Genomic DNA, 18,834 nt, shown 5'->3' with positions numbered 1-18,834 from the left:
TTAATGTTGGAATTATTTCATTTCTTGTTTTTATTACCATTTTATCAAGAACACTAATGAAATGTTGTCATTGAATATGAGTTAACAAAGTATTACAACATAGTTTAACATTAAATACATGATTTCTATTATCTCTGATAGTGCTCAGTTTCCTAAGCTAAATTTCTTAGTCATGCATTACATAAGGAGGAAGAGGGAAGAACATGAACACATCTTTGTCTTTTCTCCCCTTCCTGAATTTATTCTGTCATATTGGTCAGAAATCCCTAATGACAATAGAAACCTGGCAGCGACAAACAGCCATTCTTTTGTTGTGCATTTAAAAAAATATTACAGAGTGATTAAAGATCTGGAAACTTGGATGGCATTCTTATTCCCAGCGGTGACTTTGACTGGATGTTCAGGATGGAGTGGTTGCTGACCCCTTGAACACAGCCATTGTGCTGGGTTAATACTACATTTCCGTCTATAGTGTGTCACTTGGTGTGCTGATCTAAGACAAACCATCCGGTTTATCTAGCTAGTCCAGGACACATCCACTGAGCAGGGTATTTAAAAAAAAAAATCATATACGGATTTTCTCACACTGCTAGAGTTTTCTGTTCAATAGAAAAACATTATGAAGTGGTTTTTGTTTGTTTGTTTGTTTTTTTGTATTTATTTCAAGGTAGAGTCTCACTCTAGCTCAGGCTGACCTAGAATTCACTATGTAGTCTTAGGGTGACCTTGAACTCAGGGCAGTCCTTTGCCTTCTGAGTGCTGGGATTAAAGGCATGTGCTATCACATCTGGCTAAGTATTTTTATAAGTGTTTTTTAAATTTTCAGATATTATGTTCCGTTGTATGTAATATTTATATCTTTATAGCATTAATTATATTATGCCTTATAATTTCTACTTTTGGGGGATGTAGTACATGTATGCACATGTGGCGCATGCATGTGCAGATGCCAGAGAACCCTCTTGTTTTTCCGCCGTATTTTCTCGAGATGGAGGCTTTTACTGAATTGGAGTTCCTGCCAGTTTTCAGTTATACTGGCTGGTCAGCAAGCCCCAGCAATTCTCCTGTCTCTCCTGATTCCCCAGTGCTAGGGTTACAGGTATAACTTAGATGCTGAGGAGTGAATTTAAGTCATCAATGCTTGTGGAAGAAGTGTTCTTACTTACTAAACAATCTTTCTGGCCCCTTAATTCCATTTTATTAATTGGCCTATTATTGAGGTGTGTTGCAGTCAGGTTCTCATTGCTGGTAGAAATCACCTGACCAAGAACAGCTTGTTGGAAAAAGAGGTTTATTTTAGTTTACAGGCTTGAGGGGAAGCTCCATAATGGCAGGGGGAAACAATGGCATGAGCAGAGAGGGTGAACATCACCCCCTGGCCAACATAAGGTGGATATATTAGCAACAGGAGTGTGTGTCAAACACTCATAACACCCATAAGCCCGCCCCCAACAATACACCAGCTCCAGGAGACTTCAGTTTCCAATTGCCATCAGCTGGGTAACCTAACATCCAGAACACCTGAATCAAACCACCACATTCCACCCCTGACCCTCATAAACCGATATCCATACATGATGTAGAATACAATGCATTCAATCCAACTTTAAAAGTCCCCATAGTGTTTATCAATCCCAATGATGTTTAAACATCCCCATAGTCCAAGATCTTTTAACTGAGCCATAATACCAAGAAAACCCATAATGGCATAGAATAAACATTCACACTGCAAAAAAATAGCATTGGGCGTAGTAAAGAAATAGTCAAACAATACAAGATTTAAAACAGGGCAAACATCTAACTCTGTAGCTCCAAGTCCAATAACTCTCGCCAGCGACAAGTCTCTAAATCCGATAATCCTAACCAGCAACAAGTCTCTGGCATTCCAATTCCACCCCTCCAGGTAGTCCTGGAAAGCTTCATGGGGGCTGGCAGCTTTCCTTAGCAGCCATCTCGTAGTCCCAACATCTCCACTGGGTCTCCACTGCAACCCATGGTTCGTCCTCATGGCCCCATCAGGTCTCCATGCAGGCAACCAACAAACCTGCTTCACACTGCCCATGGCCATTTCCAAAACACGAGACAGTGTTGCAAACGCAATGACCCTCTCTTTCTTGCATTTCTTATATTCCACAATACCAGGTAGGGTGCCAATTTACTAATCCAGGGGGGGGAATAAAGCAGACTTTGAAGAACAGGACACTTCTTAAGCAATCAGGCCCCTTCAAAACAGTCTACATTCTTCCTGTGCCCCAGTGCAGATTAGCTAGCCCAGTCTCAAAGGTTGTAATCTCTCAATTGCAGCTGAACGGGCTGCAGTTCACCCAAAGATTTTTCTTTCTGTGCCATATCCCTCTGCTCACACCAGTTCATTTCTATGCAAAGTAACCCTGCACAACTTCTCAGGGCACAGGCATAAGAGCAAGCTTCTTACACAAACTGCTAGCCCAGTCCAAGCAAAGCTCTTTCTCACCCTCATAAGCCAAACTTCACAGTCCATAGTTCTCAGCATTCAGGTCTTGCAGCTCTGACCAGAATAGTCAATCAAGCTCTACTTACAGCACTGCAAGGCATCTCTTAGGCCAAGGTTTCAAATCCTTTCACATTCCTCTTGAAAATCAGCTCCAAAAAGCCAAAGCCATATAGTCAGGTGTCTAGCAGCAATCCCACTCCTCGGAACCACTTTACTGTTGCAATCAGGTTTGCATTGCTGGTAGAAATCACCTGATGAAGAGCAGCTTGTAGGGGAAAAAAGTTTATTTTGGCTTACAGGCTCGAGGGGAAGCTCCACAATGGCAGGGGAAAATGATGGCATGAGCAGAGGGTGGACATCACCCCTTGGCCAACATAAGGTGGACAATAGCAACAGGAGAGTGTACCAAACACTGGCAAGGGGAAACTGGCTATCACCCATAAGCCCGCCCCCAACAATATACCACCTCCAGGAGGCTTTAATTTCCAATTGCCATCAGCTGGGAACCTAGCATCCAGAACACCTAAGTTTATGGAGGACACCTGAATCAAACTACCACAAGGGAGTATATGTCTTTATTTATTTTAACTTTAAATTTTTGTTTGTTTTTGTTTTTTGAGGAAGGGGCTTGCTCTAGCTCAGGCTGACATGGAATTCACTATATAGTCTCAGGGTGGCCTCGAACTCATGGCAATCCTCCCTTTGCCTCCCAAGTGCTGGGATCAAAGGCATGTGCCACCATGCTTGGCTAACTTTAAATTTGTTTTTATTTATTTGCAAACAGAGAGAGGGAATAGGCATACCAGGGCCTCTTGCTACCACAAACTCCATATACATGAGCCACTTTGTGCATCTGGCTTTATGTGGGTACTGGGGAATTGAACCCGAGCTGTCAGGCATTGCAAGCAAGCACCTCTAACCATTGTGCCATTTCTCTAGCCCCTTTTTAAAATTATTATTCTTATTTAATATTTTACAAGGAGGGAGGGAGAGAGAGAATGGGCGCCAGGGCCTCTGGCTGCTGCAGATGAGCTCCAGATGCACGTGTCACTTTGTGCATCTGGCTTTACATGAGTACTGGGGAATTGAATCTGGGTCATTAGGCTTTGCTTGCAAGTACCTTAACTGCTGAGCCATCTCTCCAGCCCAACATCCCCTTTTTAAGGTAGTAGCTCACTCTAGTCCAGGCTGACCTGGAATTCACTATGTAGTCTCAGGCTGGCCTCGAACTCACAGTGATTCTTCTACCATGGCCTCTCAATTGCTGTGATAAAGGTGTGAATTACCATGACCTACATAATTTGAGATCTTCAAAGAGAAGAATTCTGCAACTTTTATTGACTTGGATAAAGCTTCAATTGAAATAAAAAGTAAAGATAAATAACAAATTGAATGTTCTAGGACAATATCAACCACACTTTCTTCTCTTCCCCTCCCCTTTTTTGAGACAGTTTTAGCCTAGGCTTGCCTAGAATACTCACTATGTAATTGAGACAGATGTCCTTGAACTCCTTATCCTCCTACCTCCAACCTTTGAGTGCTGAGAATTCCATGTGTACACCACCAGGCTGATTTGATGTAGTGCATCAGGCTTTATGTGGGTGCTGGGAAATTAAATCCAGGCCATAAGGCTTTGCAATCAAGCACTTTAAAAACACTCAGACATCTATCTAGCCCTATTTATGTTTTTATTTTATTTATTGTGATGCTGATGGGCAAATCCATGGCTTTGCACATGCTAGGCAAGCATTCTACCATTGAGCTGCAAGCCTTATACCATAGTTACTTATATCTGTATGTATGTGTATGTAGGTATGTGTGTGTGTGTGTGTGTGTGTATGTGTGTGTGTTTTCAGGGTGGCCTCAAACTCATGGCAATCCTCCTCCCTCTGCCTTCTGATTGCTGGGATTAAAAGCATTAGCCATCATGCCCGGCTTTTTTCTTTTTCTTTTCTTTTCTTTTTTTTTTTAAATTTTTTTTGTTTATTTTTATTTAATTATTTGACAGTGACAGACAGAGAGAAGAGGCAGAGGGAGAGAGAGAGAATGGGCGCGCCAGGGCATCTAGCCTCTGCAAACGAACTCCAGATGCATGCGCCCCTTTGTGCATCTGGCTAACGTGGGTCCTGGGGAATCGAGCCTCAAACCGGGGTCCTTAGGCTTCACAGGCAAGCGCTTAACCGCTAAGCCATCTCTCCAGCCCTTTTTTTTTTTGGTTTTTTTAAGGTAATGTCTCAATACTAGCTCAGGCTCACTTGGAATTCACTATGTAGTCTCAGGGTAGCCTCGAACTCACAGCGATCCTCCTACCACTGCCTCCCACGTGCTTGAATTAAAGACGTGTGCTACCATGCCTTGCTTTTTTTTTTTTTTTTTTTTTTTTTTTAGGTAGGTTCTCACTGTAGCCCAGACTGGCTTAGAAATCACTATGTAGCCTAGATTGGCCTGGAATTCATAGTCCTCCTGCCTCAGCTTCTGAAATTACAGGTATGAGCTGCCATGGCCAGCTGTCTTTACATCTCACATTTTATTTAATTCTTTTTCCATGTGCATGTGTATGTGTGGTGTGTGCACATGCGTATGCACAGGAGGATTCAGGTTTCTCCTCCTTGCCAGTTTGGGTTTTGTTGTTGTTTGTTTTGGTGAGCTCCAATTATTCTGTCTCTGCTCTCAGAGGACTAGAGTTACAGCTGTGTGTGACCACACCCAGCTATTTACTTGTATACTGGAAAATGAACACAGTCTCAGACCCCCTAAGGGTCCTGATGCTTGTACAGGAAGCCGTCTTAACCTGTTGAACCATCTCTCCACCCTCCAGCAGTCATTTATTTAAATCAGAAAATTCTAAGTGGGTGTGGTGGTGCATGCCTTTAATTCTAAGCACTGGTGAGGCCAAAAATGCCAAAAAAAAAAAAGAAAGAAAAAAAAAGAAGAAGGAAAAAGAAAGTTCTGAGATCACATCTTAAAAGCATGTGCTCTCCTTCTAAGATTGTAAGAACATACTTGATTTCCTTCTTGAGCACTTCTCCTGGTACCTGGCATGAAGAAGCTAACTTCACATAACAGACAACTAAGACTATAGAAATGGTGGCAGTGGAGCTGGAGAGATAGATTAGCGGTCAAGGCATTTTGCCTAAAAATCCAAGGGACCTCAGTTCAATTCCCCAGGACCCACATAAGCCAGTTGCACAAGGTGGCGCACACACCTGGAGTTTGTTCACAGTGGCTAGAGGCCCTGGTGTACCCATTCTCTTCTCTCTTGCTCTGTCTGCCCCCTTCCCTCTCTCTCAAATAAATAAATTAAAAAGAAATGGTGGTACATAAAAAATGTGGTTCTCGGTCTGGAGAGATGGCTTAGTGGTTAAGCGCTTGCCTGTGAAGCCTGAGGACCCCCATTCGAGGCTCAATTCCCCAGGACCTATGCAAGCCAGATGCACAAGGGGCCGCAGGTGTCTGGAGTTCGTTTGCAGTGGCTGGAAGCCCTGGCATGCCCATTCTCTCTCTCTCTCTGCCTCTTTCTCTCTCTGTCTGTTGCTCTCAAATAAATAAATAAAAATTTTAAAAATGTGGTTTAGCTAGATTAGTAGGAAGGAGTATAAAGGGAAGAGGAACAAGAGAAGGTAAGAGAGAAAAGACAAATATTGCATGTTGTTTGTCATATGCAGAATCAATCTAGCTTTAACAATAGACTATAAACCAGGCATGTTAGCTCATGAGGATCACCATGAGTTTGAAGCCAACCTGAAGTTCAGGGTGAGATCCTGGACAAAAAGAAAAACACGCTGAGTATGATGGCACATGCCGTAAATCCCAGCACTCGGGAGGCAGAGATAGGAGGATCGCTGTGAGTTCGAGGCCACCCTGAGACTACATAATGAATTCCAGGTCAGCCTGAGCTAGAGTGAGACACTACCTTGGGGGAAAAAAAAATTTATGGCTGGCATACATCACACATGACATATATTTGGGGGAAGAAGAGGCCAGTAGGAAAGAGTTAAGGTAATAGAGTGATGAATATAAGCAAAGCATGAGTCTTAAATATTACTTTGACTCAGTAATTTCTCCCCTAGACAAAGATGCTCATTATAGAAGATTAACCACCCAATAATAATAATTATGTGATGCCTAAATAAATCATGGTAAACACAATGACATGCCGTGTAGTTATTTTTAAATAATGCTTAAGGGTTTGCATAACACAGGCAAAATGTTCTGTGTTGAGTGTAACACTAAAATATTTAGAAAGAATATTAGAATAAGAATTTTTGCCAGATGTGGAAGTGCATGCCTTTAATCCCAGCATTCAGAAGGCTGAGGTAGGAGGATTGTTGTGAGTTTGGGGCCAACCTTGGACTGTACATAATGAATTCTAGGTCAGCCTGGGCTAGAGTGAGACCCTACCTCGAAAAACCAAAAGAACAAAAAACAATAGCCGGGCGTGGTGGCACACGCCTTTAATCCTAGCACTTAGGAGGTCAGAGGTAGGAGGATCTCTGTGAGTTCGAGGCCACCCTGAGACTACAGAGTGAATTCAAGGTCAACCTGGCTAGAGTGACACCCTACCTTGAAAAACAAACGAAAAAAATTCAAATTCAAACCAAAAATAAATAAATAATTTTTGGTGTGTGTGGGGGGAAGGAGGGAATTACCACGGGATATTTTTTTATAATCATGGAAAATGCTAATAAAAATTTTTTAAAAATTAAAAAAATAAATATTTTTTGCATTTATTTTCTTTATCATTTTTGATTTAACTGTGTAGAGAGAATGGATGAGACCAACTGACAGTGGTCATGGCTGTATTCAAGCTGATAATAAAAGAAAGGAACAAGGCCAGGGAATGGGGACACAGAGGATGCATGATACAGCTTGCTTCATTTTTTTTAAACTTTTGGGGGGTGGGTAAGGAGGGGTCTTGCTGTAGCCCAGGCTGACCTGGAATTCACTATGTAGTCTCAGGGTGACCTTGCACTCACAGTGATTCTCCTACCTCTGCCTCCCAGAGTGCTAGGATTAAAGTCTTGTGCCCCTAATCCCTGCTTTTTTGTTTGTTTGTTTTTCTTTTTTGGTCATTGTTTTTTTGAGGCACAGTGACCTGGTGATCCCTCTACCTCAGCTACCAAGTGATGGGCTTAAAGGTGTGTGCCATCAAACCCATTTTAGAATTACACTTTTATTTTATTTTTATTGTTTTGGTTTTTCAGTGTAGGGTATCACTCTAGCCCAGGCTAAGCTGGAATTCACTATGTGGTTTCAAGATGGCCTTGAACTCATGGCGATCCTGGTACCTCTGCCTCCCAAGTGCTGGGACTAAAGGCATACGCCACCATACCCGGTTTAGAATTACACTTTTAAAATCAAATGCGACCCAGCACATATATAATAATCACTTCAACATTCTATGAAAATTCATCCAGGGGGCTGGAGGGATAGTTTAGATGTTAAGACATTCGTTTCCCCAGGACCCATGTTAGATGAACAAAGTGGCACATGCGTCTGGAGTTTGTTTGCAGTAGCTGGAGTCTCTGATGTGCCCTCTCTCTCTCTCTTCCTCTCTCCTTCCCTCTTTCTCTGTCAAATAAGTAAATAAAAATAAAATATTTTTAGGGCTGGAGAGAAGGCTTAGCAGTTAAGCGCTTGCCTATGAGGCCTAAGGACCCTGGTTCAAGGCTCGATTCCCCAGGACCCACGTTAGCCAGATGCACAAGGGGTGCCCATGTCTGGAGTTCATCTGCAGTGGCTGGAAGCCCTGGTGCGTCCATTCGTTCTCTCTCTCTGCCTCTTTCTCTCTCATACTCTCAAATAAATAAAAGTGAGCTAAAAAATAAAAAATTAAAATATTTTTAAAAATTCATCCAGATATATTTGCAGATTATAAATACACACACAATTTTTCATAGGAAACAGAACCTAGATAAGTGCTGTACCTGAGACTTTCTCCTTTTGCTTTCATAAAAATGATAAGTACATGTAAAAAAAAAAAGGCTTCAGCATCAGAATACCTAAAGCAATATACAAACATCAGTGTTTAATTATCTTGAGGATGATTTTTGTCTTTTAAAAATATTTATTTTATTATTATTATTATTGTTTTGGGTTTTCAAGGTAGGGTGTCACTCTAGCTCAGGCTGATGTAGAATTCACTCAGTAGTCTCAGGGTGGCCTGGAACTCTTGGCAATCCTCCTACCTCTGCCTCCTGAGTGCTGGGATTAAAGGTGTGCACCACCATGCCCAGCTAACAAAAATATTTTTATTTATTTATGAGAGAGAAAGAAGAGAGAATAGGGCCTCCAGCCACTGCAGACCAACTGCAGGTGCATGCTCCATCTTGTGCATCTGGCTTATGTGGGTACTGGAGAATTGAATTTGGATCCTTAGGCTTTGCAAGAAAGCACCTTAACCATCTCTCCAGCCCCTTGAATTCTTTTTTTTTTTTTCCAAAAAATTTTAACAACTTCCTTTATTATAAAAAGTATTCCATGGTAATGCCCTCCCTCCCCCACTTTCCCCTTTGAAACTCCATTCTCCATCATATCCCCTCCTCATCTCAATCAGTCTTTCTTATTTTGATGTCATGATCTTTTTCTCCTATGATGATAATCTTGGGTAGGTAGTGTCAGGCACTGTGAGGTCATGGATATCTGGGAGGAGCACATTATAAGGAGTCCTACCCTTCCTTTGACTCTTACATTCTTTCCGCCACCTCTTCCACAATAGACCCTAGCCTTGGAAGGTGTGATAGAGATATTGCAGTACTGAGCACTCTGGTCACTTCTTTCGCTTTGCAAGCAAACACCTTAACCGCTAAGCCATCCCTGAGGATGATCTTTTAAGAAATATTTGCTTATTTGCAAGCAGAGGGAGAAAAGACACAGAGAGAATGGGTGTGCCAGTGCCTCTAGCCACTGTAGATGGACTCCAGACACATGCACCACTTCGTGCATTTGGTTTACATGGGTCCTTGGGAACCGACAGGTCGTTAGACTTTGCAGATAAGCTTCTTAACTGCCAAGCCACCTCTCCAGTCCCCAAGGATGATCTTTATCTATGAAAAAACAAGAGAATAAGTCTGAAGTGTATCATGGGTTTCATGAGTTGAACTGAAAGCTAATGGGTGCAAAGGCCCTGCTTATCCTGCCAGGTGTCCAGGCTCTGTGGCCTCTGTTCCTGGGAAGGGAGAGGTGGTCCTAGTATAGGTCTAAAGCAGAATATCCCCTTTCCCACATCTTAAGTAAATTAGAAGCAGATGTCAGTTTACAGGTTTTAGCCATCATTGATGACTAATTGGGTAGGGATAGGCTGCAATTAATTACTATTTTAATAAAATGGCCTGAAGGTTCTATGTATGTCTATATTTGTTTTAGCATGTATGTAGTAATCAGGTCAGAGATGCTACTTCTGAGTAGATCATTAAGGGCTCTTTCCTAATTCCTACAATTTAAAAGTACTTCGGGTTGGTAGCTCAGTAGCTTTTATAGTGCCTTAAATGTTCAAAAGTATGTCTCTGTTGTTGACTATGATTGAGAACCTTTGCAATTTCTGCCAAGTTTTTGTGATCTAATCCTCTCCTAATGAAAGCACAATGCTGAAGTCTGTATTGAAAGGCCTGAGTCAGCCACTCATGGGGATATTGGCTACACTTCTCATTTTTCTAGAATGTAGAAAATCTCCTTGGTGACTTCAAGCAGTTAGCTTTACTGTCTCCACCTAGAAATATATGTATAGTAACATGCACAGAAAGTGCACGTGTGCATGCACGCACACACACAAACACATCTATGTGAATACATGCACTGTACCTAAATGCTAGCATTAGAATATTTCCTAGTATTGGGCTGGAGAGATGGCTTAACAATTAAGGCACTTGCCTGCAAAGCTAAAGAACCCAGGTTCAATTCTTCAGGACCCATGTAAGCCAGATGGACAAAGTGGCCCACACGTCTGGAATTCATTTGCAGTGGCTGGGTGCCCTGGCATGCCCATTCTCTCTCTTACTCTCTACCTGCCTCTTTCCTTCTCTTTCTCTAATAAATAAATAAAAATAAGAAAAGAATATTTCCTAGTATTATTCTTGATTTCAGCAGATTGTGTTTTTTAAAACACTAATTTATTTTTATTTATTTATTTGAGAAAGAGGTAGAGAGAGAGGAATGGGCAGGCCAGGGCCTCCAGCCACTGCAAACAAATTCCAGACACATGCGCCACCTTGTGCATTTGGCTTATATGGATCCTGGGGAATCAAACCTGTGTTCTTTGGCTTTGCAGGCAAACTCCTTAACCCACTATGCCATGTCTCCAGCCCATGTTTTTTTTTCTTCCTTTCTTTTATAATTGAGAGAGAGAGAGAGAATTGGCTCACCAGGGCCTCTCGCTACTGCACTCGAACTCCAGACACATATGCTACCTTGTGCACATGCGTCACCTTGTGTGCCTGGCCTACACAGGATCTGGGGAATCAAACCTGGGTCCTTAGGCTTCCCAGGCAAGTGCCTTAACTGCTAAGCCATCTCTCGAGCCCCAGATCGTGTTTAATAGCACAAGACAATAGCTTCATCTTATGTGATAAATGTTATTTTTTTTTAAGTTACAACTTTATAAACCAGGAAAAGAAAGCCACATACTTAAAAAAAAAAAAAAACCAAAAAACTTTAATATATGCCTGGAACTACTTGTTTACTGTTACTCTGTTTTCTCCCCTGTCCCCCAAGGTAGGGTCTCATTGTATCCTAGGCTGACCTGGAATTCCCTATGTTGTCTCAGGCTGGCCTTGAACTCATGGCAATCTTCCTACCTCTGCCTCCCAAGTGCTGGGATTACAGGTGTGCTCCACCACTCCTGGCTTACTTTGGTTGTATAGATGAGCACCTCAGAACAATCTGAAGTAATGAGAAAGTGAACCATGTCCCTTTCCAAAGATGTCACTATTCATAAAATACTACTGCTAAGGGGAAAAGACGGAGAAATGCAGGGAAAAAGAAAACTACTACTAAATAAAAAGGCAAGGTAGACAATATATACTATCAATGGGTGATAATTGTGTGATTTTTCTGTAGGAGTGCTATAACATAAATATTATGCATATGTTAAACATAATGTAAAAACAGCTGCACAAGCCAGGCGTGATGGTGTAAACTTTTAATCCCAGCACTCAGGAGGCAGAGACAGGTGGCTTGCTATGAGTTCAAGGCTACCCTGACACTACATAGTGGATTTCAGGTCACCCAGGCTAGAGAGTGAGCCCATACCTCAAAAAAACCCAAAAATAGGGATTGGATAGATGGCTTAGTGGTTAAGGCATTTGCCTGCGAAGCCAAAGGACCCAGGTTCAATTCCCCGGAACCCACGTAAGCCAGATGCACAAGGTAGCGCATGTGTCTAGAATTCATTTACAGTGGTTGGAGGCCCTGGCATGCCCATTCTCCTCCTCCTCCTCCTCTTCTTCTTCTCTCTCTCTCTCTCTCTTTCTCCCTGTCTCTAGCTCTCTCAAATAAATAAAAATAAATTTAAAAAAAAAACAAAAATAAATAAATAAAAGAGAATTGTTTGGGCATGGTGGTGCATGCCTTCGATCCTTGCACTTGGGAGGCAGAGGTTAAGAGGATCTATGAGTTTGAGGCCAGCCTAAGTTTAGAGTGAGTTCCTGATCATCCTGGGCTAGAGTGAGACACTACCTCAGGAAAAAGAGAGAGAGAGAGAGAGAAAGAGAGAGAGAGAATTCAACAGAATTCTATATTACATATTTAAAAGAAAATATAGAAGTAGACTTGAAAAAGCAATAGGGTTCATTGTTGCCTTTTGCTTGAATGTACTTGATTTTAGCTCATTTTTCAGAACTGCAATGATGTTTTTATATCTCCCCAACTGCAACTTACCTGAGCATTTCCTCAGGGCAGGTTCCTTGCCTTATTTGTCTTTATGTCTTTACTAGCTATCCAAATTTTTGATACTTGGTAGTTGTTGGGTATTAATTGATTGGAATCAGATGAATTAGAAATACCTTTAGTAGATGCTGGGCATGGTGGTACGTGCCTTTAATCCCAGCTCTCAGGAGGCAGAGGTAGGAAGATTACTGTGAGTTTGAGGCCACCCTGAGACTACTTAGTGAATTCAAGGTCAGCCTGAGCTAGAGTGAAAGCCTACCTCGGAAAAACAAACAAACAAACAAACAAAACAAAAGAAATCTTAGCAGAAAGAAGAGAGAGATGTCTTTTAGATATTCAAAAGGCTTTATGTGGCCGGGCGTGGTGTTGCCCACCTTTAATCTCAGCACTCGGGAGGCAGAGGTAGGAGGATCGCCGAGAGTTCGAGGCTGCCCTGAGACTATTTAGTGAATACCAGGTCAGCCTGGGCCAGAGTGAGACTCTACCTACAAACAAACAAACAACCAGAATGGCTTTATGTGGAAGCAAGAGTTTCTGTATGGCTTCAGTAATCAACAGACCAATGGTCAGAGACATTAAGATGGAAAGCTGCATAGTTCTATCTCACGAAGTACTAAATTTTACTTTTTTACTTTGTTCTAGTTACTGCATTATGTGAGTATTTTGGTTTTTGTTTTCACCAGAAACAAAAATACTAACCTTCTTCTTTGATTTTTATTCATAGTCAAGTTCATCCGAGAAGTAACACCATATATCAAGAAGCCATCCTTAGTATCAGATCTGCCATGGGAAGGTGCATCTCCCCAGTCACCAAGCTTTAGTGGCAGTGAGGACTCTGGTTCTCCAAAGCACCAGAACAGCACCAAGGACAGGAAGGTCATCCCTCTCAAAATGTGCTTTGCTGCTAGAAACCTAAGCATGCCAGATCTGGAAAACAGGTGAGCTGTACCAAACAAGATCATCCTACATATTCAGCCTTAAAAGTGAAGGACTTGCTGCAGTATTACTTGTTCTCTGTAAACTAAATCATACAAAGGAAAATACCTCAAAATGCGCCCCCCCAAAATCTTGGGCTGCAGAAATGGCTTAGTGGTTAAGGTGCTTGCCTGTTGAAGCCTAAGGACCCAGTTTTGATTCCCCAGTACTCATGTAAGCCAGATGCACAAAGTGACACATGCATCTGGAGTTCGTCTGCAGTGGTTGAAGGCCCTGACATGCCCATTCTCATTCTCTCTCTCTCTTCTTTCTTTCTCTCTCTGCTTTCAAATAAATAAATAAAAACATATTTTTAAGTCTTTTTATCAGGTTGGCTCAGTGGTTAAATGTGCTTGCTTCTAAAGCCTACTATTCTGAGTTTGATTTCCCAATACCCACATAAAGCCATATGCACAAAATGACACATGCATCTGGAGTATATTTGCAGTGGCAAGAGATCTTCGTGCACCCATCTCTCTCTTTCTCCTCTCTCAAAAAAAAAAAAAGTCTTGGGCTGGAGAAATGACTTAGTGGTTAAGGTACTTGCCTGAGAAGCCAAAAGACCAAGGTTCTATTCCCCAGTACCCACATGAGCCAGATGCACAAGGTGCATGTGTCTGGAGCTTGCTTGTAGTGGCTGGAGGCCCTGGTATGCCCAGTCTGTCTCCCTCTCTTTGCCTCTTTCTCTCTCTCAAATAAATAACATTTATTTTATTTATTTATTATTTGGTTTTTCAAGATAGGGCCTCTGTCTAGCCCAGGCTGACTTGGAATTCACTATGTAGTCTCAGTGTGGCCTCAAACTCATGGTGAAACCCTACCTCAAAAAACAAAAACAAACAGCAAAAAAGAAATCTGTATTGAGCCAGAAATGGTAGTACATCTTTAATCTCAGGACTAAGAAGAGCAATAGTTTGAGGCCAGCCTAAATAGTGAGGCCTGTTCCAAAAGCAGAGCAGAACTCCCCTTACAACTATGTATGGGTATCATACTAAAAATAGCTGGGGCCGCTGGAGGGATGGCTTAGCTGTTAAGGCGTCTGCCTGCAGAGCCAAAGGATCCCAGTTCAACTCTCCAGGACCCACGTAAGCCAGATGCACAAGGGGACACATGCATCTGGAGTTCATTTCCAGTGGCTGGAGGCCCTGGTGCACCCATTCTCTCCCTCTCTGCCTCTTTCTCTCTCTCAAATAAATAAAACATATATTTTTTAAATTTTTATTAGCATTTTCCATGATTATAAAAAAATCCTGTATTAATTCCCTCCCCCCCACACTTTCTCCTTTGAAATTCCATTCTCCATCATATTACCTCCCCAATAAAACATATTTTAAAAAGTAGTAATCTATTGGGGTTGGGCTGGTTGCACACCCTTTAATCCCAGCATGTGGGGAGGCAGTGATTGAAGGATTGCTCTGAGTTCAGGGCAATCCTGAGACTGTATCATGAATTTCAGGTCAGCCTGGGCTAGGGCAAGACTCCACCTCAAAAAAAATTAAATATTAAAACAAATTGGATATATTTGTATTGATTTTTGTTGACTTTCTTATAAAAGTTACTTCATGTTACATATGGGTCTTTATATATATTTTTTAATTATTTACTTATTTTAGAGAGAGAATAGGTATGCCAGGTCCTCTTGGCACTGTGAATGAACTCCAGATGCATAAATTATCTACTGCATCTCCCTTTACATGGGTACTGGGGAATCTAACCCACAGCAGGTAGGCTTTATAAGCAAGTGCCTCTAACCACTGGGCTATCACCCAGCCTGGTTTTTATTTATTTATTTATTTTAGAGACAGAGAGAGGGCTTAGGTGAGACCTGAAGAACCAAATCTGGGTCCTTAGGCTTCTCTGGCAAGTGCCTTAACCACTAAACCATCTCTCCAACCCTGTTCTTTATAATTAATTAATTTGTTTATTTATTTATTTGAGAGCGACATAGAGAGGGAGAGAATGGGTCCATCAGGGTCTCCAGCCATTATAAAAAAACTTCAGATGCATGTGCCACCTTATGCATTTGGCTTACGTGGGTACTAGGGAATTGAGCCTTGAACTGGGGTCCTTAGTTAGGCTTCACAGGCAAGTGCTTAACTGCTAAGCCATCTCTCCAGCCCCACCTTTTATTTATTTATTTATTTATTTATTTATTTTAATTTTTATTTATTTATTTGAGAGCGACAGACACAGAGAGAAAGGCAGATAGAGGGAGAGAGAGAGAGAATGGGCGCGCCAGGGCTTCTAGCCTCTGCAAACGAACTCCAGACGCGTGCGCCCCCTTGTGCATCTGGCTAACGTGGGACCTGGGGAACCGAGCCTTGAACCGGGGTCCTTAGGCTTCACAGGCAAGCGCTTAACCGCTACGCCATCTCTCCAGCCCCAGCCCCACCTTTTAAAAAAATATTTTATTATTTATTTATTTATTTGAGAGAGAGGCAGAGAGAATGGGCATACCAGAGCCTCTAGCTACTGCCAATGAACTCCAAATGCATGTGCCACCTTTTGCATCTGGTTTATGAGGATTCTGGGGAATTAAACCTGGGTTCTTTGACTTTGCAGGCAAGTGCTTTAACTGCTAACCCATCTCTCTAGTCCTATATATATATCTTAAATTTTTGTTCTAGTCCTATATTTTTGTCTTTGAAGCAGGGTCTCACTCTAGCCCAGGCTATCCTGGAATTCACTGTAGTCCAGGCTGGGCTCAAATTCGTGGTGATCCTTCTACCTCAGCCTTCATGTGCTGGGGATTAAAGGTGTGCTATACCATGTCAGACAAGGTTTATTTTTGAAGTGTTACATGTGTGTTGAATTATCTAGTCACAACACAGCTTGGTCTTTGAAGAAATTCTACAGTTTGCCACAAGATCATAATTTAATGGTAAAGTTAAAAAAAAAAAAAAGTAAAGCCAGGAATGGTGACACATACCTTTAATCCCAGTAGTTAAGAGCCGAGGTGGAAGGATCCCATGACTCTAAGGTAACCCTGAGACTGCATAGTAAATTCTAGGTTACCCTGGGCTAGAGTGAGACCCTACCTCACAAAAACAAAAAGAAAGGAAGGGGGCTGTAGAGATGGCTTAGTGGTTGAGGTGCTTGCCTGCAAAGCCTAAGTACCCAGGTTCAATTCTCCAGGTCCCATATAAGCCAGATGCACATGGTGGCACGTGTGTCTGGCATTCGTCTGCAGTGGCTAGAGGTCCTGGCACACCCATTTTCTGTCTCTCTGTGTGTCCCAAATAAATAAATTAATTAAATCTTAAAAAAAAAAAAAAAAAACAAGGAAGGAAGGAAGGGAAGAAGAGACGTAGGAAGGAAGATAAAGTAGGAAGAATGGAAGATAGGAACTAGGAAGGGGTCATGAGGGAGGCGAAAAGCAGCTTTAAGGGACAGGGTTTTTAACCTTCACTTACATTTAAGAGTTGCATTGTTTGATTCACTTATATGCTGAAGGCATTTGGTAATAATCAGGTTTGAAAGAGGTCTACTGTGCAAATGGAGAGAACACTTTGGTGTAAGAATTGCACCCCACCATCTATATGTGCGACTGTAAGTCACAAAACTAGGAAGAGAGCTGGGCATGGGTGGTGCATTCAAGAGGCAGAGGTAGGAGAATCACTGAATTTCAGGCCACCCTGAGTACAGAGTGAGTTTCAGGTGAGCCTGGGCTAGAATGAGACCCTACCTTTAAAAAAATAAAAAGAAAATTGGAGGAGGATTATGAGAGGGGAGGAAAAGATCCAAAAGGAGGTGGCAATGGAGTACATGTAAAAGGAAGGCAGAACGATTTGCTAACTAGAAGGGCAGCAAACTGGATAGAGTAATGGAGAGAAGGTGGAAAGAGGAACAGTTGAGAACAAGGTATAATGATGACACCAGTATATGAAGAGGCCATGATGCATCCCATTATTTTCATGTTAATCTAAAAAATTAGTAAACAAATTGTGTAATTAAAAAAAAATAAAATAAAGAGCTGGGCATGGTGGTGCATGCCTTTAATTCCAGCACTCAGGAGGCAGAGGTAGGAGGATTGCTGTGAGTTCGAGTCCACCCTGAGACTACATAGTGAATTCCAGGTCAACCAGTACGGTCCTACCTAAAAAAAAAAAAGCCAAGCATGGTGGCCCATGCTTTTAATTCCAGCACTTGGGAGGCAGAGGTAGGATTGCCATGAGTTCAAGGCCACACTGAGACTGTATAGTGAATTCTATCTAGGTCAGCCTGGGCTAGTGAGATCCTACCTCCAAAAAAGGAAAAAAGCATAAAACTAAGACAAGCCAGGCATGGTGTTGCACACCTTTAATCTCAGCATTCTGGAGAAAGAGGTAGGAGGATTAACGTGAGTTTGAGGCCAATCTAGGACTACAGAGTGACTTCAAGTTTAGCCTGGGCTAGAATGAGACCCTACCTTGGTGGGGGGAGGGTGCATAAAAAGACACACATAAAAGAAAGTGACTTATTTGAAGCCAGTGAACAAAAGCATAGACTGAAGCAACTTAATCTTCAGTTTCGCAAAAGTAGAAACACTGGAGCCGGGCCTGGTGGTGCATGCCTTTAATCCCAGCACTTGGGAGGCAGAGGCAGGAGGATTGGTGTGAGTTCGAGGCCACCCTGAGACTACATCGTGAGTTCCAGGTCAGCCTGGACTGTGAGACTGTACTTTAAAAACCAAAGTAAGTAAATAAGTAAATCAAATAATTTGCAAATTTTGATATTTCTAGTAAAAGTAGGAACAAGGGAAGAAGTAACTTTTCAGCATTAGAACTGAAAATCTTCACACTAAAGTCTAGAAGAATCTTCTAAGGCCAGTCCTTTTACAGCATGCTGTGGCCAAGTAGACTGATCATCTTCCAGAAAAGAAGGGTGTGGTTCAATGTTGTTTTTTTTTTTTCACCAACACAAAACTTTAGTCAGTGTTTTTACTTATTTTTTTTCTTTTTTTTTTTGGTTTTTCGTGGTAGGGTTTCACTCTAGCCCAGGCTGACATGGGATTCACTATGTAGTCTCAGGGTGGCCTTGAATTTACAACAATCCTCTACCTCTGCCTCCCAAGTGCTGATATTAAAAGCGTGTGCCACCATGCTCAGCTAATTTGACTTTTTTTTTTTTTTCCGAGGTAGGGTCTCACTCTAGCCCAGGCTGACCTGGAATTCACTATGGAGTCTCAGGGTGGCCTTGAACTCACGGCAATCCTCCTACCTCTGCCTCCCGAGTGCTGGGATTAAAGGCGTGTGCCACCACGCCTGGCTTAATTTGACTTTTAAAAAATTTATTTATTTATTTATTTTGGAGGAAAGAAGCTGATAGAGAGAGAATGGGCACACCAAGACCTCTAGTCACTGCAAACTCCACACCCATGCATTACCTTGTGCATCTGGTTTACGTAGGTTCTGGGGAATCAAACCTGGGTCCTTTGGCTTTGCAGGCAAGCATCTTAATTGCTAAGCCATCTCTCCAGCCCAAATGATTTGATACTTATTAGATAAACTAGAAAAGATTCAAGG

At 42.0% G+C, this 18,834-nt stretch overlaps 1 protein-coding gene across 2 annotated transcripts in view; it reads left to right on the top strand.

Annotated features, from left to right (window-relative positions):
- Nucleotides 1-18,834, top strand: part of Sntb2 (syntrophin beta 2) — a 95,280-nt gene that overhangs the window by 37,371 nt on the left and 39,075 nt on the right. For both annotated transcript variants that reach the window (XM_045141900.1, XM_045141899.1), the window contains exon 2: nucleotides 13,080-13,293. In XM_045141900.1, the coding sequence (XP_044997835.1) occupies nucleotides 13,080-13,293 (214 nt within the window). The remainder of the gene's footprint in view (nucleotides 1-13,079; nucleotides 13,294-18,834) is intronic.

The sequence above is a fragment of the Jaculus jaculus genome, chromosome 1 (assembly GCF_020740685.1).
Source record: "Jaculus jaculus isolate mJacJac1 chromosome 1, mJacJac1.mat.Y.cur, whole genome shotgun sequence".
Taxonomy (NCBI): Eukaryota; Metazoa; Chordata; class Mammalia; order Rodentia; family Dipodidae; genus Jaculus; species Jaculus jaculus.
This window is presented reverse-complemented; position numbering and strand designations above follow the sequence as displayed.